Below are 25854 nucleotides of genomic sequence, written 5' to 3' on the forward strand. Positions count from 1 at the left end.
TTTGCTTATATTCTCTCTCCCACTGCTATAATAAAAACTGTACGAGGGAAGGGTCCATCATTTTTGCTTATTAATTTTTAAGCATTTACAGCAATGCTTGGTGCATAGTAAGAGCTTAATAAATATTTTTGAATAAATGAATCCCCACTCCTTAGCTTAGCAGCTTATCCTAACAATTCCTTTTAGGTCTCAAGGGTCATGCATAACAACTGAACCAGTCAAAGAAGACTGAACAGTTTTGCTTTACAATCTTTGTTTTTCTAAGCTCACAACAAACTATCCCCAGTGCTGTTGAGGTTGAACAAAGGCTGTCTTTACTTCTTGAGCCTATCCAATCTCCACATTGGGCCCAAATGTACTATCAACACATGTGAGCTTTCTTCATATGTCCACACTTCTTGTTACCCCCTTGGATACCAAAAAAATTATCCGCCTTAACCAGAGCATCTATACTATCGGTAGTTTTAGATGAGACAATCGAAATGATGAATGTATGATTTCTCTTTCCTACACTTTCTTTTCTTCCGAATGTGGAATCTTCTTAATTTGTCATGATTTAAGATGGAATTTGAATCCAGGGCATTTTCCTATGACCTGGGCATGACAAGCCTAGGTATTCTACCATGTTTTGCCAAAATTTACCCCTGCTCTGCTCAATATAACACTCAAGAAATAGCCTCATGGAAGGTGGTATAGTATACTGGTTAACAAGCATGGATCATGAGCTACTTTGCTTGGGTTCAAGTCCTTGCTCCACCAACACTAGTTGTATCAACTTTGTCAAGTTACTTTATATTTCTTCAGTTTCTTCATATGTAAAATTTGCTGCTATAGAAAAGAAGGAATTGTTACCATTTGCAACAACATGGATAGAACTGGAGAGCGTTATGCTAAGTGAAATAAGTCAGTCAGTGAAAGAAAAATGCCACATGATCTCACTCATTTATGGGTAATAAAATTTGGATAATAATTTAAGATACTGCATAGAGTTGTGGGGAAGATTAAATGAGTCAATATAGGTACATTGTTAAGAGTGGCTAAGCACTGTATACAAGTTGATTCCCTTTACCTTTTTGTAAAACCCAGTTGCCATCATTATTTGAAGTGATGTTCTTATTTTTGTCCTAAAATTTACCTTTATCAATGTCAACAGAATTTTTGTTGGCAAGTGCTGAATAAATAGTACAAATGCCATTATTTCTTTCAAATTGTCTTAGGTTGGGTTCCCCTAGATACAGATTCTAAGAGTATAATGTGTATGTAAGTGATTTGCTTGGAAATGGTCTTAGGAAGCAATGGTAAGGGAGTGGGAAGGGTTAAGAGAAGAATCCAGAAAAGTGTAATATGAGGAAGGTTTCTACTGTGTACAATGGGGTCTCGATCCTGAATTCGCAGTCCTCAATGGGGAACTTCAGGTCAGAGTATACAATATGCCTCAGACTTACCCAACTGAAAATGTGAATGAGCAGTGTTATTTATCTACTGAGAGCCATCTTTCATTGTTTGATGATTATTGAGAGATGTGGGGAGGCAGAGCCTTAATCCCCTGAAATTTATGGGTTTGTGGAACTAGAGAGAGCCCTAAGGCAAAGAGTCTCAGGAACCTGCAGTTGGCAGCTGCTAATTTAAATGCAAGGAATGCTCAGTGAGAAGGGGGTTTGGTTGAGGCCCCAATAGAATCTGATGGAACTGAAGCTTTTAGTATACAGAAGCATTACAAATAAGTCCTTTCTATTGGGCCTCTTAATGACTCATTTCTGCTTTCATGTCAAGAGTTTTTTGTTTGTTTGTTTGTTTTGTTAATCCTTATTTGAGTATATTTTTTTCCATTGTTTTTTATTTGTTTTTTTAGAGAGAGAATGGAAGGGAGGGGAGAGATAGAGAGAGAGAAGCATCAATGTAAGAAAGACACATGGACTGGTTGCCTTCAGCACACATGCCCACTGGGGCCAGGGATTGAGTCCGAAACACAGGTAAGTGCCTTTGACTGGAATTTAACACTTGACTCTTCAGTCCACAGGCCAATGCTCTAACCACAGAGCCAAGCTGGCTAGGGCAAGAGTTTAAGTTTTTAAAGCTCTCACGGGAACAACTTTTGGAAACTTGAAAATTGTGATGCTAAGAATGTCTGTTTATTCTTTATTATTTGTATTTTTTAATTTGGAAAATAACACAACATGAGATTTACCTTCATAAAATAATGTTAAGTATACAATACATTACTGTTACTACAGGCACAATGTTGTAAAGAAGTTCTCTAGAACTAATTCATCATTCATAACTAAAACTTTATACCATTGAACAGCAACTCCCAGTTAACTCCTTGCCCCAGCCCCTTGGAAACCACCACCCTACTCTCTTTTATTATGTTCATACTTTCATATGAAATACTTTAAAACAAGATTAGATTATTTAGGATAGTAATTATATTTTGTCAATTTGTATAGACAACCCACTTTTTCTTAAAAATAAAGTGCAAGTTACTTCTAATATTGATTGAAACTTTCAAAAAAAATTTTTTTTCAAAATTATGGTACTACCATTTATGTAATGAATGTTATGAACTTTTTACAGTCACAATGAATTGATTCACAATACTAATATTCACTTTGACATAAGAATAAATGTTACTTAGGTATATGTTCCTTATTCATTGCTAACTATGCCTTAGCTATTTAGTGTATTATCTATTAAATGCAGATTTCCATATGCAAATAGGTGTTTATGTGCTTAGTCATTGTCAAAATGATTAGATAGCTTCCCAATTCAATACATTTGTGAAAATCACATGTGCTATGTCAGTTATATTTTGTTCAGAAAGTAATTATTTTAACTTATCACATGTCATTTGTGTTGCATTGCACTTGCAAAAAATATGTATGTTAAACCACAGCAAAACCTACTACAGTTCTATAATTTGATTCATGCAAATCTGTCAGGAATAAAATCAATCACAATTTCATTTCAAACCTTCCCAACCAGCAGCCGTACAATTTATTCATTCCTTTTCTATTTTTACTACTGGATAATGACAAAGATGAATGCCTTTAAGAGGAAATACATATTCATTGAAAAGACAGATCAAAACTATCCCCTTTCAAAAAGCCCATAAAGGTAGGAAGCCCATTTGTCTGTTGCAGGAGATATGTTGGGAGTGAGATGGAATTATGCCCAAAACTACATCTAATGAGAATTCAATAATCCAGTTAAATTAAACCCACAATACCTTTTTATAAACCTTATATATCGTTGTCAGGTACAATATTATTAAATATATCTGGAAGAACAAATGATTAGCTATGAGTATAGCCAGGAGCTCATCATTCTGAGTGTGCTGGGTTAAGATGTACAAAAACAAAGATACTCAATTGGCAACTTAATAAGTTTGGGGTCACTGCTCTCCTAACCCATATGTCCATGAACATGGAAAGAAATGAATATTAATTAGCTCATTAGCAGTGATTTACATGTTGAATGACAATGATGAACTTACAAACTGCACTGTCATGAGAAATTAGTTATTGTGAATAATAATAGAAGTGCTGGCATGTCTCCTTTATCAATTGATTGGATTTCTTTTCCTCACTGTACTCAGCCATTTGACTTTTACTTCAAAGAGAATAAGAAATAGCAGTATACTGAAATGGATGGAATGGTTCCAGAGAGCCATGCATCTCTTATTTTACTTTAGTGTGTGATTTTAGAGCTTACTTGATGTAATGTAAGATATAAAACTCAAGTCATTCAAGATATTGCAACCCTGATTTCCAAAATAAACAAATAGCTTTATCTATTTGTGTACTTATGCAAATAAATGTGTGATATGGAATGAGCTTTCAAAAAATAATTTAGAATATAAAATACTTTGGCTAATATGTGCTGCTGAGAGCAAACTTATCTTCTGTTTATAATTTTATGCTATTTGCACTGGAAAATACCAAGCTCTGGATATACTATAATATTTCATTTTGAGCATGAAATGTATGATCACAAAAATTATCTTGAAATACACATTATTATGGACATTTCCTTGATGCTATATTAATTTATCTTCAGATACTTCCCTCTAAAACTCAAAACCTATTTCCTTATGTTTTGTCTTAGTTTGGAATTTAGAACTTGTAGTTGGTGGTTTGAAAAAAGCAAGATTTGGTTGGTAGCTTTGCTTGGTAATTTTCAAGAAAATATTTTATTGCTTTCAATTCAATTAGATTCTATATAGTATAGTATTAATTCTATATAGAATAGTAATTTGAAATTGAATAAGTATATTTAAGTGAAAAATATAAAACTGAAACTATATACAATAGATGTAATCTAAAACCTCATCTTATTTCCCTTTTTGTAAGAGAAGACAGGAAAGGAATGTATCAGTTGGGAATAAGCTGTTCTTCTATCAAAGCTTTTTGTGTGTGTGTGTGTGTGTGTGTGTGTGTGTGTGCTTTAAAGCTTGTTTATTGGTGAGTCCTTTCTGCCTTGAATGAATGTGTGTTAAACCATTATTTTTCTATAGTCCTGTGTTTTAGGAGGTCTCTCAACATTAAATATTATAAAATACTTCTTTGGATTTATGTTTCACTTTCCACCCCGAATTTCTTAAAGCTAAGCATTCTCTAAAGTATTTTAAGAATCCCATGTGTAAGTCAAAATGCTGTTACTTTATACACTTACTACTAAGTAAATTGTTTTGGTTCTGCCAATGATCAATGTGATCATCTTATAAAATCTAAATGAAAGTGCTTTGCTTTTACCTTCAGAGACTCCTCTTGTTTAAAGAGATCTTCAAAATCTTTAGCACAGAGGTCAGGAGCATTAAGAAGTTGTTCCACTTCGGACAGAGCTTGTGAGACATGAGTGATCTCAGTCAGATAAGTAGAAGGCACATAAGAAATTTCCAAAGGCATGTCTTCAGTCATCACCATCACCGATTCTTCACGGACTGTGTGCTGGTATAGATATACAAAAGAACAATTCTTTTAGCTTCCTAATAGTGAAAAGACATCTATTGAGTTTATACAGGTTCCAGTTTATAGCTGACAGAGAGCTGAAAGTGAATAAAAATGCATGTCTAGTAAAAATGTTATTTATATAACCCCTTCCAAAAAGTGATAGAACCTTTTAAAATAAAGAGATACATACACATTAGCACCATGAATATGAGAATGAAATACCAAGAGCCATAATGTCATGAGAAGGGTAGTTTTACCCCAATAAAAGGATAATTTTCACAACTGATTTTTTTAATGTAACTTTTAGGTTCCTTGAAAACTCAGTATGGGGTAGGATGTAGACATCTGTGATATTCACATCAAAGGAACCTATTCTATACTTTTCTCCCTAATCTTGATTGAGGCACAAGGAGAGCAAAGTATTTTTGGCTGGTATGTACTTTATATTGAGCATCCCTCTCCAAATTGCAGACATCAGGTCCTTTCTTTAACACTAGTTTCTTAGTAAGTTAGCTGCTAATTAAGGTAGTAGATTATTATGACTGAGGGTAGAAATTACATTTTAGATATATTTTTATTGATTTTAGAGTGGAAAGGAGAGTGAGAGAAACATCAATGATGAGAGAGAATCATTGATTGCCTGCCTCCTGCACGCCCCCTACTGGGGACCAAACCTGCAACCAAGGCATGCTCCCTGACCAGGAATCAAACCATGACCTTCTGGTTCATAGGGTGATGCTCAACCACTGAGCCACACCAGATAGGCTAGAATTCACATTTTAATAAGAACTCCAGAAAGCCCTAAAATCTAAGGCAGCATCAGCCTCTCCACCTGCATCTTACTTCCCTACATGGCATTCAAGTGCTAGATGTGATAGGCATTTGGAGCTCAGAGCTCTTTTGGACCTAACCAGTAGTACCTCTTCCCCTATTCTTTATAAAAGCAAGAAATAGATACTATTTGACACGCAAATTAAAAAAGATAGATGACCTCTGCTCTCTTCTCTCTACAGTATATTTAAGCAACAAAATTCTTGCAATTGAAATTACTTTCCCAGTAACTTTGTTTTGAATTAATCAACTGTAACCTGACTGTTGATAGGGTCAGCTGAGGTATGCAGTAGCAGATGATAGGCGTGCTAACACAGCTATTTATTACTACACACCCTTTATGACAAGACCATCCTCACTTTCGCAGTAATGTAACTAAATGGAGTTTAGGATTTCAGATTGAAGCTACACAAAGAGGAGTGAAATTATATGCCGGTCCATTTATATTTTCTTTTTAATTTCTCAGATCTAGGATTTTGTTACTCAATCTATCTAATAATAGCATAATATGCAAATTAGTCAAGATGCCATCACTTAATGACCAAACAGCAGGGACCTGAGGCTGCATGGCCCCTGGCTTGGGCAGGGGACCTCAGGCTAAGCCCTCTGCCCTGCAGGGCTTGATAGGGACCTCAGGCTGCATCCCCACCCCAATGGGGCTTGAAGGGGCACCTCAGGCTGCACCCCCCATCTGGCACCATGCCAGGAGACCTCAGGCCGCCCCAAGGGACCTGAGGCTGCATCCCCCCACCCAGAGGGGCTTGACGGGAATGGGGGTGACCAGGTCTGGGTCTCCTACGATTTCAAAGCATATGCGGGTGGGCGGGGACTTGACTCTGGGTCCCGCAGTGCACCCCAGACTCTGACAGGAGGGAGATTTTCATATACATTTTATTAATTTTCTTTCATCTCAGATACTTCTATTATAGAGAAAGGGCAAATAGCAATATTAAAATATTTCCTCTAATTAATTCCCTTTTCATGTGCATGAATTTCATGCACTGGGCCACTAGTTCTTATATAATGTAAAAATAATTCTAACTTAGATGTCTCTATTTATGGCACTCTAAATTTATAGAATTACAGAAATTAGCTTAAATTGTATAATGATAATTTTGAAAGTTTGCTTTAATGTGCATATAACCAAATACCTGACATATTTCTTCATGATCAATGGAATGATAATCTACATGAACTTCTAATTTTCCATTTAAAATAATAGTAGAATTTGGAGCTAGAGTTTGATGAGGTCAACTCATAGATTTAACCATAGATATTTTAAATCCAAATTCTCAATTTCTCCATTTCAAACCAACCATTTCACCAGTTTAAAAGAAAAATAAGTCAGGAGGCTATTTGAATTTCTAATTTTCACTGACAGCTTAGGCTTAACAATAACCCCTAACCAGCAGAGTTAACAACACAGGTCAAGCAAATTTACTGTGACTTTCATTTATTTCCTTAGACTGGTTACTATAGTTCTTAATAAAGATTTCCAAGTTCATAAATTTTTCTTTTTTTTCTTTTTTAGCAGATTTGGTCAGTTTTATTTTATTTTTTAAACTGTATTGTTGAAAGTATTATATATGTCCTCCTTTTTCTCCCATTGACACCTTCTAGCTCGCACCTGTCCCCCGCCCCAGGCATTCACCACACCATTGTCTATGTCCATGGATTATGCATATATCCATACAAGTTCTTTGGTTGAACTCTTCCACTCACTCTCCCCTACCTTCCCTATGAGATTACACACTCTTTATTATGTGCATCAGCTGTTTAAATTCCAGAGGGAAAGATAGTTCTACATTATCTGAAACAAGAATATTTTCTATATCATTTTTATATAGTGGTGCAATTACCTTTCTTTTTAATTGTATGCATTTTATATCTGTAAGTTTCCATAGAATAGTGTTTTTTGTTATTGGGGACAAAATTGGGTAAAATACTAGAACCTTTTGTACATATGTATGTATGTATTTATGTACACTGTATGTATGCATGTATTTTTGTTTAACCAAAAGAGCTGTCTTACAATGAGACATATCTTTAAAATATTTAGAAAACATATGAGTCTCGTTTTAAAAATCAGTGTGAGTTCCAAAAGGTTTTGATATCTATTATCATTTTCTCATAAAAGGAAAATGATTGTAAGTTCTTTGTATCTCCTTTCTATTTCTTTTTTGACATGTAGTTTCCTAGCTCTTCATTATCAATATTTGGGATGCTCTCGGCTGTCTTAAATTCATATCAGTGCCTTACAAATATAGTAATTATGAATTATAAATAGCAAGGAACTTAATTGAAAAGTTAAATACAATAAAGAAAGGGGGCACTTAAATATATTCACATTTGACAACTGCCTTGGATTTAATTTTACTGAAATATAATTTAAAACTCAAATTTCTACTTCTTCAGTGTTTGTTGATAGTTTTTGTTTTGCATAGAGAAGTTTTACATAAAAATGAGATTTATTTAAGTAATAGTTCTCACCATACAGCTCTGAAGATTGGAGTTCTATGTCTCAGAAATAAGATCTGACATCAGCTTCAGGCCTGAACCAGAGCTCTGAGAATCAGAGCACATTGTACTCTGGCTTCTCATTTATTGAGTTTTCATGACCACATGGGTCTGTCCTAGATTGTTTTATTACATATAGATTCATGTATTTATTTATTCATAATAAATATTCATTAGCACATTAAGAGAAAACATATTTCTGTCTATGTTTTAATGGAAATCTTTTTTAAGAGAATGTTATGGCATCTATTTAAATCCAGAACTTTTAAATTAATTGAGAGTTTGTATCTGGTTCTAGAAACCAATTTTGTTTCTCCCCCACCCCCGCCTTTAAAGATGAAGTCCTTATGAACCTGATTGTAATCACCTTCAAAGAATTATTAGCTATCATACTGCAGCCAGGACATGCTCTATGAATATGCATATTGTGATTATTTTCAAGACTATCATAGATAAGTCTTAGAGCAATTGGTAACAATCCACATAAACACGTGGATTAACTCTGCCACATCATATTCATTCCATACTCAGACATGGCATGATGAGATACTCCAACCCATTTAGAAATATTAAAAAGGGTATAGTTGATAAAAGCAATCAAATAAATGAAAAGGTATATTCTATCACTTTAAAAAAGATTTCAATGGTAAAACAATTGCAATATTTGCTACCCTAACACGATTGCAGTATTTGTTACTGATAAACAAGTAATCTTCTTTCTATTTTGCTTGTGCAAAATAAATTAAATTAGAATGCCTATAATTCCTAAATGCCTTCTGGTTACAGTTAGCTGTGGGCACTGACTCAGCTGTATTTTGTAAGTTAAATTCTAAAAGGTTAATATCATACATTTAAAACATTTAATGAAGACTGATCTATTGGAGGACTTAGCTCCTCCTGTCATCTTGGTAGATAAGAAAAGTTAAGTGGTACATACCACAGGAATAATCCAGTGAACTTTTATGAAAAAATAGAAATACTTGAAAATAATTCTTTTACATCATTGGGAAAATGTCAACTCATTTTCTAGAAAACTCATTTTTATAAATTTTGAATAGTCTCATTTATTATAAAGTTCTAATTCATTTTTTATATAGATGTGTACATAAATAAATTTTTAGAGAGAGATGTAAAATAATTTTCATATACAGAAAACTTCTAAATGTTTTTTCTGATTTTTTACAGAGAAAGGGAGAGGGAGAGTGAGTTAGAAACATCGATGAGAGAGAAACATCAATCAGCTGCCTTCTGCACACACCCTACTGGGGATGTGCCCACAACCAAGGTACATGCCCTTGACCAGAATCGAACCTGGGACCCTTGAGTCCGCAGGGTGATGCTCTATCCACTGAGCCAAACCGGTTAGGGCTTCTAAAAATTTAATCAAGAGTCAGACATTTGGAGATATAGTTTACTATCTACTCCTTAAAACATGTCCTTCCTTTTGATTGTCATGCAAGTTCATAATGAATAAACTATATCCATTGAGTGATTTTCAGTTTGGTGTAATAAAAAATTCAGACTGTTACTTAAAAATCAGTGTAATTATAAGTATCATGTTCATATTCTCTTCTTTATGCAAAATCCATGCACTCATATTCAGATTTTGCCTTTTCATTTGAATTTCATTAACTCTGCCTTGAATAATTATATCCTTCTGAATTCTGATCTGTACCAATCCTGTCTAACCTTTTGAAAATCAACTTGCTTTTGTTAATGTTCTTTACCACCTCATATCATTATAGATATTCATGCATCATTAGTAAGGAAGTGCTGTAGCAGTACTAATTCATTATATTTCTCTTTGTTCATATTCCTTCCTAATGATATATACCCAAAGGAATACACTACTCTCATTTTCTGGGATTGAAAATCAAGAGATGTGGAAGACAGCCCCAAAGTACCTATTTTTATTAAGAAATGAAAAGCTCAATTGATGCTTAAAAATGATCATTAGGGGGCAAAACTGTGATTTATAACAACTAAAGTTGAGGTAGAAAAAGCTTTGAGATTTTGAGCTCTGTAAGTAGACCTAGATATCACTCAATATTTTTAAAAATAACTTTGGCTTCTCTGAAACTTTAGTGATCACATTATTTTTATTACTTAAAATTTGTATCTTGAAGGGCCACATAAGTGAATGAGATGAAGGCAATCTTATTTTGAAACAAATGGTGCATCATACCTAAGTTTTTAAAACACAATGTTTTCCTCCATGATTTAAGAGACTTCTCTCTGCTCAATATAAGTGTCAAATGGGTTTTGATTACTGGTACATTAATGAGTTATGAGGTCAAAGAAGCTACAGAAGGAAAATGTGCTATATGCCATATTATTATAATACTAGAGGCCCGGTGCACGAAATTCATGCATGGAGGGGGGTTGTCCCTCAGCCCAGGCTGTACCCTCTCCAATCTGGGACCCCTCGAGGGATGTCTGACTGCCCGATCCACTGGGATCGGGCCTAAACGGGCAGTCGGACATCCCTCTCACAATCCAGGACTGCTGGCTCCCAACTGCTTGCCTGCCTGCCTTCCTGATTACCCCTAACCGCTTCTGCCTGCCAGCCTGATCACCCCCTAACAACTCCGCTGCCAGCCTGTTTGCCCCCAACTTCCCTCCTCTGCTGGCCTGGTCACCCCTAACTGCCCTCTCCTGCAGGGTTGATCACCTCCAACTGCCCTCCCTTGCAGGCCTGGTCCTTCTCAACTGCCCTCCCTTGCAGGCCGGGTGCCTCCCAACTGCCCTCTCCTGCTGGCCATCTTGTGGTGGCCATCTTGTGTCCACATGGGGGCAGGATCTTTGACCACATGGGAGCAGCTATATTGTGTGTTGCAGTGATGATCAATCTGCATATTACTCTTTTATTAGATAGGATAGAGGCCTGATACAGGGGTGGGGGCCAGCTGGTTTGCCCTCAAGGGTGTCCCTGATCAGGGTGGGGTTCCCTTGGGGCGTGGGGCAGAATGAGCGAGTGGCCTGTGGTGGTTTGCAGGCCGACCACGCCCCCTGGAAACCCAAGTGGAGGCCCTGGTATCTGGAATTTATTTTCCTTATACAATTGAAACATTGTAGCCTGAAGCGGAGCCAAGCCTGGGGCTCCCTTCGCAGCCAGCAGACATTTCTGTTGGGTTTATAATTGAAACTTTGTTGCCTTAAGCGGGTGGGCCCGGCCAGGGTGTGCAGAAAGCTTTGCTTCCCCTGTTGCCGGGGGCAACCCTGGCCTGCTTTCTCAAGCTCCATTCTGCTGCCATTTCCGTTTGAATTTGTTTACCTTCTATAATTGAAACTTTGTAGCTTGAGTGGAGGCTTAGGCCTGGCAAGGGCAGGCAGAAAGTTTGGCTTCCTTTGTTACCCAGGAAACCTTGCTCTCTGTGGCTGTAGCCATCTTGGTTGGGTTAATTTGCATACTCGCTCTGAATGGATGGTGGCGTGGCTTGTGGGTGTGTTGGAGGTATGGCCAATTTGCATATTTGTCTATTATTAGGTAGGATATTCATTTAAATTACCTTTATATCTAATATAAATATGGTATATGAGAGATATATCAATGCTTTCAAAGAGTAACAAAAACAGACTAGAATCAGACAGAAGTAATATAGTAATAGAGCCTTTTTTTGTTCTGTTAATGTTAATCAAGAAAAAGATGTGCCATTGGTGGGTGGAGGAAGGGTGGGAGAGGTGGAGGTGGGTATAGGGAGGATAAATGGTGATGGAAGGAGACTTGATTTTGGATGGTGAACACATAATAGAATGTACAGATGATGTGTTGTGGAATTGTCCACCTAAAACCTGTATAATTTTGTTATCTAGTGTCACCCCAATAAATTCAATAAAAGGGGGAAAATAAAAAAATGTGGCAAACTTTTTGAATAAAAAGATTAGACAGTCTGTTCAATGTTTCTATGTCTCTGGTTCTATCTTTGTTCACCAGTTTAGTTGTTCATTATATTCCACAAATGAGTGAGATCATGTGATATTTATCTTTCTCTGACTTTCTTATTTTGCTTTATTTATTAATGATTTAAAGTGAGCCATGGTATAAAATTCTGTTAACTTATCTGATTATCTTTCCTCAAGAGGACATTCCTAAATATTATAGATTATTTGAAATAATAATAAAGTGTCATGTAAATCCTAAATAGGATGACAGGCTTTATGTGTGATCTAATAGCTCATAAGTGACATGGAACTATGAAAGAATTAAGTTTTCTTACACAGGTAGATCTAGACACAAAAGTCTTCAGAGAAAGACAATTAAGTTTCCTTCTAGGGATCATTACAGTAAGGAGCTATTTTTATTTTATTTCTCCTTGATCATTTCTAGAAATTATTAGCCTAAAAAGGCAGGTAACATACACACATTTGGAACACAAAAAATACTGTGTTACCAAAGAGGGTGAAAAAATCTAACTAATAAAGCATATAAAAAATAAGAGATAGGGATTTGTCTTTCTTGTTCACTATTTTGCATATACAAAAATGACATGTTTATACTTGAGTTCTGACAGTACTTGCCCTTGTGTGCTTTTAATTAAGTCACTGCTCAGAAAGACCTTGAATAATCAGCCTAATGAGTCCAAATGGATTGGCTATGATTTTACACAGAGACAAAAGCAGTAAGACTGTTTGCTCTTAGGTATCTCCTCTTACTGCATCATCTATAAAATTACCTGTGGTAAGCTATAAAATGAAAAAGGGGAGGATAAACCCATGAATGACATTAATTGACCAACAAACTGCATTAGCATATTATTTATCTTTTGATTAAAAAGAATAAAACATGAAATACATAAAATAATCAGTAAAATACTGCAGAAAAGTGTCTCTTATAGTCATTTGATTTATTTTCTACAACTAGAATGAATTTTTTGAGCAGGGCAGACTGTTAGTGAAAGAGATTTGCAGGTGGAGCTGAATTTGACAGTATTTAAGTGTACCCTGCTTCTAAGAGGTACATGCAGTGTCACATATAAAAGGTATGTCTGTACCTGTGCATTGATCTGCCTCATGTTCATTCTTCCCTTTCACATCACCAAGTTTACCTAATTCCTCAGGGCCAAGCTAAATTACCATCTAATTAAACTGATAAAATAAATCTCAATAATGTGTTAGTGGCTTATAGTGGTTTAAAGTGCTATCATTCACAGGATAACATCTGCATTTTAATAAGGGTTTTCCATGAATTAACATAAATTAGAAAATGGCAGAATTCTATTCACTAAGCATGGCTGTTGAAGAAGTGAAAGAAAAGGGATTTGGATCCCACCAAGTTAAGCACCAACACATAAGCACAACATATATGGCCTATCTTGTAAGAAATCAATTATCAAGTAACATGATCTATATATATAAAAGGTTAATATGCAAAGTGTCCCCATGGGAGTTTGACAGGAGACTGGGAGTTCTATCACTAGCTATGACATATGCTGACCACCAGGGGGTGGTGTGGAATGAAGGAGGGCCCTGGCTGGCAGCCAGCAGCCAGGGAAGGGAGGCCCCAGCCAGCAGCTGGAAGACCCTGATCAGCCCTGATCACCAGCCAGGCCTAGGGACCCTACCCATGCACAAATTTTGTGTATCGGCCCTTTAGTAATTTAATAAATGAAGTTATACACTCTAGGTATATTACAATGTAAAATAAATGCAGCAAAGGCTCATGAATAATACCTGGCATATAGTAGGTTATTAAAAATATTTGTTGAAAAAGTGAATGAGGATACTATCAGCTTAAAAATAATTTAAAATACGTATTTGGCTAGAATTATTGGGGTTTGCAGTAGCAATATAATTTCCACTATGGAATTCCCAGAAGTCAGAGAGAAATATTTTCTTCATTTCATAATGTAATTGTCATTGGTATATATTTAAAAAGCATTTCTGATTTAACTATGTCGCATTTCTCCAATTTAATGCACACTAGCTAATGCTATTACACATACATATCTTGGCTCTTCAGTTGCCTCTCAGATATTAATGCAACTCATTGTATATGAACAAAAAATAAGCATTTATTTGGGGTATATTCATACTGGAAATTTTGGGAGATATTAATTTTAGCCCCTTCATGGAGGCCCACAAATTCCTCTTAGCAAATTGAAATGTCTGAGAAGACTTGCAGTCAAGAAATCTTTTGAATCCTTGCTAACTTTTTCCAAAGACTTCACATAAAACTTTTAAAGTATATATCCAGTGTGTGTGTGTGTGTGTGTGTGTGTGTGTATAATTTTGGGAATACATAGAAATTTTAAAAATATTTACATGTGTAAATGGACACATACAATATACATATATACATATTTACATGAAAAATATCTCAGAAAAATACTCAAGCCACAGAAGATATTTAATTTGATGAACAAGAATAGATCCAGAGACAAATGGCAGGGGCCGGGGTGGGGGGTGTTTAGAGAACAACCAAAGGACTTGTATGCATGCATATTAGCATAACCAATGGACACAGACACTGGGGCAGTTGGGGCTTGCCTGGGGTGGGAATGGCTGGCGGGGGTCAATTGGGGAAAAAGGAGACATATGTAAAACTTTAGAAACTAAAAAAAGAAGATATTTAGCTAAGGCTCGAACAATCAGTAACATGGAAGATTTTTTTGTTTTTGTTTTTTTGCAATTTTGAAATGACAACTTTAGTACTTCCAATGCACTCTAAATCATCATGCTGTTTTGTTTTAAGCTAAGAAGTTTTCCTATTTCTTTGGCTTGGCACATGAGGCTATATTTATTTAAGTGCTATTAATTTGAAGAGGCACCCTAATTCCAAATAACATGATATTGATAATTATCCCTAATTCTATTATCCTTTTAAATATTTACAAGTATTTTATATGCCTGTAATATAAAGAAGCTACAAAACAGAAATTTTGGAACTATTAATAGATGGATCTTCAACTATTAAAATTAACATCTTGATGAACTTAGTCATTTTCAAAGGTAAAGTGTATATTTTACAAAGTTAAACCTATTTGTGCAAATATTTATAATAATAATACACATAAGTTTATATGTATATGCACAATCACATAGCATAGATATGTAGATAGATAGGTAGATGAATAAAAATCAGCTGGTAGCAGTGTTTTAAGAATTAGGAAGTTAGTATGCTATGTGCCATTATGTGTTAAACACTTACATTTAGTAGATATGAGATTAATGATTTTTAACATAATTTTATTTGGGAATAAACTGTTAAAATAATTAAACTATCTATGCTAAGTAAAAATCAAGTCAAATAAATAGTAATAACCACAAATAATCTGATGACAGGAGACTGGCAGGGAAAAAACAAGAAAGAAAATCCCAAGAAAAGGAAACCATATTGGCAAATTTGAGGAAGAGGAAGCTTTTGTGAGAGTACATTAAAGAGGATGTTTTGCACTAGGGAGGCCAATGTATGAAAGGGTCTCTAGATTTCTCAAAATAATTTTCCACATAAAAAAATACCCGTGTGTTTATGAGGCAAGAAAATAAGGTGTGGGTGATATAATTCATATGTTTCATGCCTGTTTGGGATGACCTAGATATTAATCAGTACTAAATTTGAACTTCATACAGACCACAAAAAAGAGTTATAACTTTATTGATTATGTATATGTTAAGTAATTCATTTACTTACATTTTGCCACCCAAATATTCTATTAGTTAAGAATTTACTAACTAGTATGGAAAACCATTTGCATATATCGCACAGAAACTTTCCCATGATTATTATCCAGATAAACAGCTAATAATGCCTCTAAGTTATTAATTTAAACATCTTAAATTTGTATAGATATGAAGTTTTGGCCTTCACTTTATCCATGCACCTTCTATCCATGGGTTAGCCAACACTAAATGAAGCTGTCCTCTGTTTTCCATCTGTTCAAGCCACCATTTTTTTTTTACTGCTCATGATTGTAGCATATGGTCTTAAAATTGATAAAAAATTATTGAATTGGCACTTTTATTTAGTTCTCTATGAAATAGTTATCTATTACTTATTGAGTATTACACTCAGAAGAATAAATAACTAAAAGGGTAAATTTGTGAAATCTATAATAATAAAAGCATAATATGCTAATTAACCAGACAGCTGAAAGACCGGATGTCCTTCCGGATGACCTTCTGGATGAGGCCAGGGCTGCGAGGGCCAAGCCCCTTGCACGAATTTTGTTCATCAGGCCTCTAATTTTAAAATAAAATGAAGTGTCTGTGAATAAATGCATTTGTATTATTAAAAATATTCAAATGAAATTTCAAATACATTTTAAGGTTTCAAAAGCCATTGGTTCCTAAAGGAGAGCAGAAGAAATATCAGATAACTTAGCAGATTTGAAGACACTGTAACCCTTTTTTCTTTCATGAAAATCAAAGTTAGGAAAGCTATACACTTGGATTAATTTTATGCATCTGTTCTAAGAATATGTTCCATACAATGGGAGTCTTAAGTAATCACTGAAGAATCAAAACGATTCACAGATGGTGCGAGTGATTTAATTATTTTAACCAGTTGTTTCATACACGCTCAGAAGGATATTTCCAAGCATACTGCAGAAGCTGTCTAAGCTCCATTCCAGCTGGTGTTCCATATTTTGGAAAGCAAATTTAGAGTGGAGAAAATTACACTTTTTATTGTTGTGTTGCAAATGGAGGTCAAATTGCTGTGTATAAATTCTTGTACATTTTTCCTCCTCATTGTGTGAGTTGTATTTATCAAATATCACGTCTTTTTGTGATTGCTATGGATTCACCAATGTTATTTTACGTTTTGTGTTGTCTGGCTCATAAGAGACACTAGATAAATGTTTATTGAATGAAAGAAATGCCAATTCAATGTATCCAAAATAAAAACTTGAGTTTCTATATAGATTCCCAGTAAGTGTATGGAATGCTGATTTCACTGAACCCTTCTCACTATTAGGAGATTTTCATTAAAAAAAGAATAAAAAAGGGAAGATACTATTTAATAAAACAGTGCTCCCAACACAGCCAAAGAGAAATTATCAACAAATCTCCTTAATTTAATAATTAAAATTGTATCTTAATGTTAGAATCCTTAGCTTTAATTTTTATGGGAACCCAGGAAAGTTGCAGGACAAATTTTAGTCTGTTAGGTTGTTATGAGGACTAGAGACACTCTTTGTAAAGATCTAGTCATGCATACCTCACTGGCCTCACACAAACTGTTAACTCAAAACAAAATAAATTATATTCATAATTATTTTTATTGGACTAAAATAAAGTTGGCTTAATGTCCTTATCCACAATGATGTCTCTAATTATTGTGTTGAAAACAGGTAAAGGAAAGCCAGGGTAGGTTTTCACTGGAAACGTTGACAGGGGAGTGTTACTGCTGTAGCTCAGAGAAGGAGAAGAGCCAGGTTATATACATTTATCATGAGCTTATACCTGGTATTAAAGTCACTAAATTGAATGAAAATAGCAAGGCAGGGAGTTTAGATAGAAAATTTAAAATGCCCAAGGGCTGAGCACTGAGCCATTCCAATATTAGAAGAGAGAAGGAGGTACCAGCAATAGTGGTTGAGAAGGAACGCCAAAAAGCCAGGGGTTAAATGAGGTAAGGAACTCCAAGCAACCTCCCTCTCAACTTTATCATTGATGTCCGATATTTTAGTTCTATTCTGTTTTTAATATACCAATTAGACAATTTTATATATAGCAAATATTTCTTTAGTCTTTTCCATTTATTTTTATTTTATTTTATTTGCTCATCATTTTCCCTTACATTTTAGTTGATCTCTCCCTCTTACCCCCACCCTCCCCTACCTTCCCTCTGAGGTTTGATGGTCTGATCGATGTTTCTCTGTCTCTGGATCTGCTTTTGTTCATCAGTTTATGTTGTTCATTATATTCCATAAATGAGTGAGATCATGTGATATTTATCTTTCTCTGACTGGCTGCGGTAAAAAAAGAAGGAGTTCTTACCATTTTCCTTACATTTTAAATCTTGTATCTGGGGTCATCCTCCTACTGCTTAAGAACCACACCTGAGGTGCATACATGCCATGTTATTTACTAATATAATAAAAAAACATATGACATAATGATTGATAGCTGAATAAACAACAATGGTGGCTCATTCTAAAACAAAACAAAACAAAACAAACAACATCCTGAGTACTTTTTGGTCAGAATTTCCTATTAGTAAACTCTCTCAGGTTTTGTCTGTTCCAAGAGATCTTTATTTGTATGGCATTCTTGAAAGAAGATGTGGGGTGTGTGTGTGTGTGTGTGTGTGTGTGTGTGTGTGTGTGTGTGTGTGTGTGTGTGTTTATACAATGGAATATTATGCAGCAATAAAAAAGAATAAAATCTTGCCATGTGCAACAACATGAATAGATCTAGGGATATTATGCTAAGCAAAATAAGTCAGGCAAAGAAAGACAAATTCCATATGGTTTCACTTACATGTGGAATCTAAAAAACCAAACAAACAAAAATAGACTCATGAACAAAAGAGACCAAAGGGATGGTTACCTGAAGGGAAGGAGTGGGGGGGATGAGTGAAAAAGGAAAAAGGAATATAGGCAATAATACTGTGATAACTTTGCATGGTGACAGATGACTACTAGAATTAATGGGGTGATCACATTGTAAGGTATAAAAGTGTCAACTCACTGTATTGTACACCTGATACCATATGCTCTCACTTATATGTGGAATCTAATAAACAAAACATACTGATGAACAAATAGAGACAGAGACATGGATACATGCAATAGACTGACAGCTGTTAGAGGGAAGTGTAGAGGGGGGACTGGATGAAAGAAGGTGAAGGGAAAGAACATATAGTGGTATGCATATCCCATAGACACAGACAACAGGGAGATGATGGCTAGAGGGAAGGTGGGACAAAGGAGGCAGAAATAGGCACACCTGTAATATTGTCAACAATATAAATAAAGTTATAAAAAAAAGAGGAAGCTAATATAACTAATACTAGTAGCCCTGCACACCAATCCGTGTGCCAGTAGCTCTCTGTGGGGTCTGGCCACTCCATACCTGCTGCCCAGAGGCTCTCTGGGGCCCAGAGGCACATCCGTGGCTGGGTACAGAATGCTTGCCTCATTGCTAGGGTGATGAAGCAAACGTTATCTCACTGAGTCCCCCTCCGGCCTCTTGGTGCCTGCTGCCCAGAGGGCCTCCGTGGCCAAGGTGGAATGCTTGACTCATTGCCGTGGTGATGAAGCAAGCATTCCACCAGGCTGCTCATGCTGCCTGCTCTCAGCCACCATCCCCCGGGACTGGGTGACTCCGGCGAGGTTGAGAGGACTAGGCACAACCATCTTGTGGCTATGGGTGCCACCATCTTTGTGACGGAGTGATGGTTAATTTGCATATTACCCTTTTATTAGATTGGGTAAGCTTGTGGGCCAACTAGACTTAAGTTTTAAAAAAGAATTTTTATAAGTATACAATTCTAGGTTAATGTTTTTTCTTTCAGCATTTTTGAAAACATTATTCTACCCCCTCTGGCTTTTATCCACTGCCATTCTAGGTAATTGGTCTCTGTAACTGCCTATAAAATTTTCTTTGTATTTGGCATTCTCTATATTTCACCTTTTCATACTCTTTCTTACCCTTTCTTTTATATTTTCTATATTTTAGTCTCTCTTTATGCATTTTAGGTAATTTATTGTATGCATCTTCCAATTTTCTAATTCTCACTTCTGTCATATCTAATCTGATACTTCACTTTTCCATTGAATTTTTAATTTCAGTTATTACATCAAAATAAAAAGCTTTTGTACAGCAAAAGAAACCATCAACAAAACAAGAAAGCTCACTGCATGGGAAAATATATTTGCCAATGTTATCACCAATAAGGGTTTAATCTCCAACATTTACAGTGAACTCATACAACTTAACAAAGGGAAGATAAGCAACCCAAACAAAAAATGGGCAATGGCCCTAAATAGATACTTTTCGAAAGAAGAAAGAAGGAAGGCCAAGAGACATGAAAACATGCTCAAAGTCACTAATCATCCAAGAGATGCAAAGCAAAACGACAATGGGGTACAATCTCACACCTGTCAGAATGGCTATCATCAACAAATCAACTAATGACAAGTGCTGGAGAGGAAGCGGAAAAAAAGGAACCCTCGTGACTGCTGGTGGGAATGCAGACTGGTGCAGCCACTGTGGAGAACAGTATGGAGTTTCCTCAAAAAACTGAAAATGGAACTCCCATTTGACCCAGTGGTCCCACTTCTAGGAATATATCCCAAGAAACTAGAAACACCAATCAGAAAGGATATATGCAGCCCTATGTTCATAGCAGCACAATTCACCATAGCTAAGACTTGGAAACAGCCCAACTGCCCATCAGCAGAGGAGTGGATTAAAAAACTATTCTACATCTACACAATAGAATACTATGCTGTGGTAAAAAAAGGAGTTCTTACCATTTGCAACAGCATGGATGGAACTGGAGAGCATTATGCTAAGTGAAATAATCCAGTCAGAGAAAGATATATATCATATGATCTCACTCATTTATGGAATATAATGAACAACATAAACTGATGAAAAAAAGCAGATCCAGAGACAGAGAAACATCTATCAGACCGTCAAACCTCAGAGGGAAGGTAGGGGAGAGTTGGGATAAGGGGGAGAGATCAACCAAAGGACTTGTTTGCATATATATATAAGCCTAGCCAATGGACACAGACAACAGGGGGTGAGGGCATGAGTGGGAGGGTGGGGGAGTAATGGGGGGATAAGGACACATATGTAATACCTTAATCAGTAAAGAAATTTAAAAAAGAAATACTTAAAAATGTCAACAGTCCTAAAGATATTCAATTCTTGTTTTATGTATTTTAATCTAGTTTTTACATAACTACCATAATACAAAGTGTTATCTTTTTATCAGAATTAAATCTCAAATTTTATTTTTAAAAATTCTCAATTTTTAGAAGTTCCATGTGATTCTTTTCAAAACAAACTTATAGTTAATAATTTTTAGTGTCTCCTGTTCCTAATTCATAATTTCGATGAAACTTTTAATACATTAAAAATATTAAATATATTTATTTTACATTCTGTATCAGATTAAGTCATTATTTTCTGTCTTTGAGAGTTGGATTCTGCCGCTAGTTGCCTCTCGTGAATTGCCATTTCAACGCTAAACTCATGTTCTTAGAACTTTATTTGTGGGATATATTTAAAGTCTATATTTAAGAGATGTTAAACTAGAATGTATTTGTATTTATTTCTTTTAGATACATGCAACACTACCAATTCAGAAAATCTTCAATCTTTGGATTTTGGTTTGAATAGGATACCTAGCAGTGTGAAATCTGGACACCAATACTAGTGCATATTGTCCAGTGACCATAGTAAAAATATTTGAGAACTTCTTTAGGCACTTTTGATGCTCCATTATTTCCCTTAATTTTATAATACAGGAATAATTAACTTTATTCTGAGGCTCAATATTTAGTCAACATTTCCCAGGTAATGAGAGACTCAAGAACTAAATCTTGGTTTTCTTACTCAGAGTGTAAAAGTTATTATAAAATATAAAAGGTTTTCTAATATGAGTGAGATGTACTTTATAAATAGTGGTCCAGTCTTAATTGCCAATGGTAATACAATAGAATTTTGAAGATTTTTGTTAATTTATTATCAGAACTTTCAATTGAATCATTCTTGTTGACATATGTATATGCCCTGTTTTTTTCATATGTATATGTTCTGTACATTGTTCAGATTTATTTTAATTCATCTTGGTTGAAATACCAATGTATTTATTAAATTTGTGGGCTCATGTCTCCCTTAAGCTCTAGGAAAGTTAGCCATTATCCCTTAAATATTGTCTCCAATATTCTCCCAGTCCTCTGCCTTTTAAATTATATTAGATATAAAGTTTCTTATTGTTCTCTCAGTTTGTATTTTATATTTTCCATATTTTTATGTGGTGTATTCTGATCATTTCAACATAATGACCTTCTAATTTTCTTATTGATTTAATTAGATGTTTAATACATATACTTAGTTTTTTTAATAGTTTTTTTTTATATATTTTATTGATTTTTTAAAGAGAGGAAGAGAGAGGGACAGAGAGAGAAAGAAACATCTATCAGCTGCCTCTTGCACACCCCCCACTGGGGATGTGCCCTCAACCAAGGTACATGCCCTTGACCGGAATCGAACCCGGGACCCCTGAGTCCGTAGGCCGATGCTCTATCCACTGAGCCAAACCGGTTTCCGCACATATACTTAGTTTTTATTTCAGTGACTAGCCTTTGGTTTCTACAAGTTTTGTTTTCATCATAAATACCTGTGCATTTTTCATAGTTCTTTATAAATTAATGTTTATTTTACACATTTATCTTTATAATTATTTTCAATATATTTAATTTAGAGTATCCAATAGTTTTCTATAATTTTAAGTTTATGAGGTACTAATTCTCTTGATCATTATTAGATGACTCTAAGTCACAATGTATTATTTGTTCATGTGGGTTATAATATTTTGTTGTGAACTAATCTTCAGTGTTTGTGTGTCTCTGGGATGCTCCCAAAAGATTGATTTATTTTATTATTTTGAGGAAGCACTCCAAGTATTTCACGAATCTGGGACCAATTTTATGTTAATTTCTCAATTCAAGAGTGTCCAGCCTTGTAGTTGATGAAAAAATGCAGACCTCCCCCATTCAATTTCAATTTTCAAAAAATATTATTTTTCTCCAAGAAGAAAATGGCACCTTCCCTGGGCAGGTGGGTCTAAGTGGAGTGGAGGAAGCATAGCAGCACCTGGTGGTCAAAGTGAAGATGCTGAGGCCATCCCTGGTCTGTAAAACCAATGGTGTGAGGGGAAGGAACCTATGTAAACACTCTCGAATCAAGGGAGTTAATTTGAGTAAGTTTTGGAGGTGAGAAGCCTAAGATCAAGGTTCAGCAGAGTTGGTTTCTTCTAAGGAGCCTGAAGAAGGCTCTATTCCCAGCCTCTCTCCTTAACTTGGCCAGACTGGAAATAAACTGGAGAACATTCACCTGGAATTACCAACTGAGGTCCAGCTGAGAAGGAGACTTATATCAAGGAAGGACAGAAAACACCTGGAGACTGTTTCTATTGTTTCATATATCTGATTTTCCTCTTCCCTTTTCCAACTATTTTTTTTTTCTTTTTTTCACTACTCAGTTTTTTGTTTTTTTTTTCTCTTCTTTTATTACTCTTTACATTTGCTCCTGCTTTCTCAACTATTTTTTTCCTTTTCATACTTTAGGTCTATATGCTTTCTCCTCTATTTTTCTCTACAATTTTTTTTCTTTTCTTATTCCTTTATTTTAAATTGTTTTCCTTCCCTTAGTCACCTAACCCTGTATCCTTATTTTCTTTATTTCAGTTCAGCATCGACATATTCCTTCCCCTCTTTGTTGTTGTTGTTGTTGTTGTTGTTTGTGCTTTGTTTATTTTGTTTTGTTTTCTCATATTTTTTCTTTCTTTTTTTCTATAATTCTTGCTCTCTGTTCTCTTTCCTAATTCTCTCTTCTCTGGTGGTTGCGTTTGTTGGTGCTGTAGGGATCTTGTGTATGTTTTTGTTTTTTTATCTTTTGTTTCAGGTTTTGTTGAGTTGTATTTTGTTCTGTTCTGTCAGCACCTCCACAACAGCTCACACAATGTGCTCGGGGTGAGCCCTACAGTCAGGCAGGCACAGAGAAGATAAAGCCCCCCCCCAAAAAAAATAATTTCATGCCAATATCCCTGATGAACATAGATGATAAAATCCTAAAAAAATATAAGCAAATCAAATCCAGAAATGCATTAAAAAGATCATATACCAATACGAAGTGGGGTTTATTCTGGGGATGCAAGGCTGGTACAATATTTTCAAATCAATAAATATGATACAACACATAAACAGACTGCAAGGCAAAAGTCACATGATCATATCAATTGATACATAAAAAACATTCAATAAAATCCAACACCTTTTTTGGTAAAAACTCTCAACAAAATGGGACTAGAGGGATCATACATCATAATAAAGGCCAGATATGAAAAATCCATAGCCAACATCATGCCCAATGGGCAAAAACTAAACTCATTTCCCTTAAGAACAGGAATAAGACAGGGATGTCCACTTTCACCACTCTTATTCAACATAGGATTGGAAGTCCTAGCCACAGTAATCATACGAGAAGAAGAGATAAAAGGCATCCAAATGGGAAAGGAGGTAGTAAAACTCTCATTATTAACAGATGGCATGATATTGTACATAGAAAACCCTAAAGACCCCATAAAAAAACCTACTAGATTTAGTAAATGAATTCAGAGAAATAGCAGAAAACAAAACCAACACTCAGAAATTGATGGCATTTTATACACCAATAATGTACTCACAGAAATATAAATGAAAAAATCAATCCTATTTACCATTTCAACAACAAAAAATAAGATACTTGGGAATAAATTTAATAAAGGAGGTAAGAGACCTGTACTCCAAAAACTACAGGATGTTGAAAAAAGAGGTAGAGGAAGATATAAACAAGTTGAAGAATATACTGTGTTCATGGATTGGTAGAATCAACATCATTAAAATGTCCATACTACCCAAAATAATGTACAGCTTCAGTGTAATCCATATTAAAATACCAACAGCATATTTTACAGATCTAGAACAAACATTTCAAAATTTATATGAAAAAACAAAAACAAAAAAATCAACAACCCTGAATAGTTGCAGCAATCTTGAGGAGGAAGAATAAAGTTGAAGGGATCAAAATACCAGACATCAAGTTATACTACAAAATTACTGTACTCAAAACAGCCTGGTACTGGCAAAATAACAGGCATATATAGATCAATGGAACAGAAGAGAGAACCCAGAAATCCACCCAAGCCATTATGCTCAATTGATATTTGGCACAGGAGGCAAGAGCATACTATGGAGTCAAGACAGTCTCTTCAATAAATGGTGTTGGGTAAATTGGACAGGTACATGCAAACAAATGAAACTAGACCACCAACTTACACTATACACAAGAATAAACTCAAAATGGATAAATGACTTAAACATTAGATGGGAAACCATAAAAGTCTTAATAAAAGCCATAGGGAGCAAAATCTCAGACACCTCTTGTAGCAATACGTTTACCAATAAATCTTATAGGACAAAGGAAACTAAGGAGAAAATAAACAGGACTACATCAAAATAAAAGCTTCTAGCCTGGCTGTGCTGGATTGGCCTATGACCTAGGAGGTCACGGTTTGATTCCCAGTTAGGGCACATGCCCGGATTGTGGATCGGTCCACAGTGTGGGGCATGCAAGAGGCAGCAGTTCAATGATTCTCTCTTATCATTAATGTTTCTTTCTTTCTCTCCATCTCCCTTTCTCTCTGAAATCAATAAAAATATATTTTAAAAAATAAAAAAATCAAAAGCCTCCGCACTGTAAAATGAAACCATCAACAAAATGAAAAGAGAGCCTACTGCATGGGAGAACATATTTGCCGATGATACATCCAATAAGGGGTTAATTTCCAAAATATATAGGGAACGCATACAACTTAACAAAAGGATGACAAACAATC

At 35.3% G+C, this 25854-nt stretch overlaps 1 protein-coding gene across 2 annotated transcripts in view; it reads right to left on the reverse strand.

Moving 5' to 3' along the window:
• Nucleotides 1-25854, reverse strand: part of DMD (dystrophin) — a 1914059-nt gene that overhangs the window by 1365846 nt on the left and 522359 nt on the right. For both annotated transcript variants that reach the window (XM_054720874.1, XM_028129748.2), the window contains exon 37: nt 4752-4946. In XM_054720874.1, coding sequence (XP_054576849.1) covers nt 4752-4946 — 195 coding nt within the window. The remainder of the gene's footprint in view (nt 1-4751; nt 4947-25854) is intronic.

This window comes from Eptesicus fuscus, chromosome 1 (genome assembly GCF_027574615.1).
Source record: "Eptesicus fuscus isolate TK198812 chromosome 1, DD_ASM_mEF_20220401, whole genome shotgun sequence".
Taxonomy (NCBI): Eukaryota; Metazoa; Chordata; class Mammalia; order Chiroptera; family Vespertilionidae; genus Eptesicus; species Eptesicus fuscus.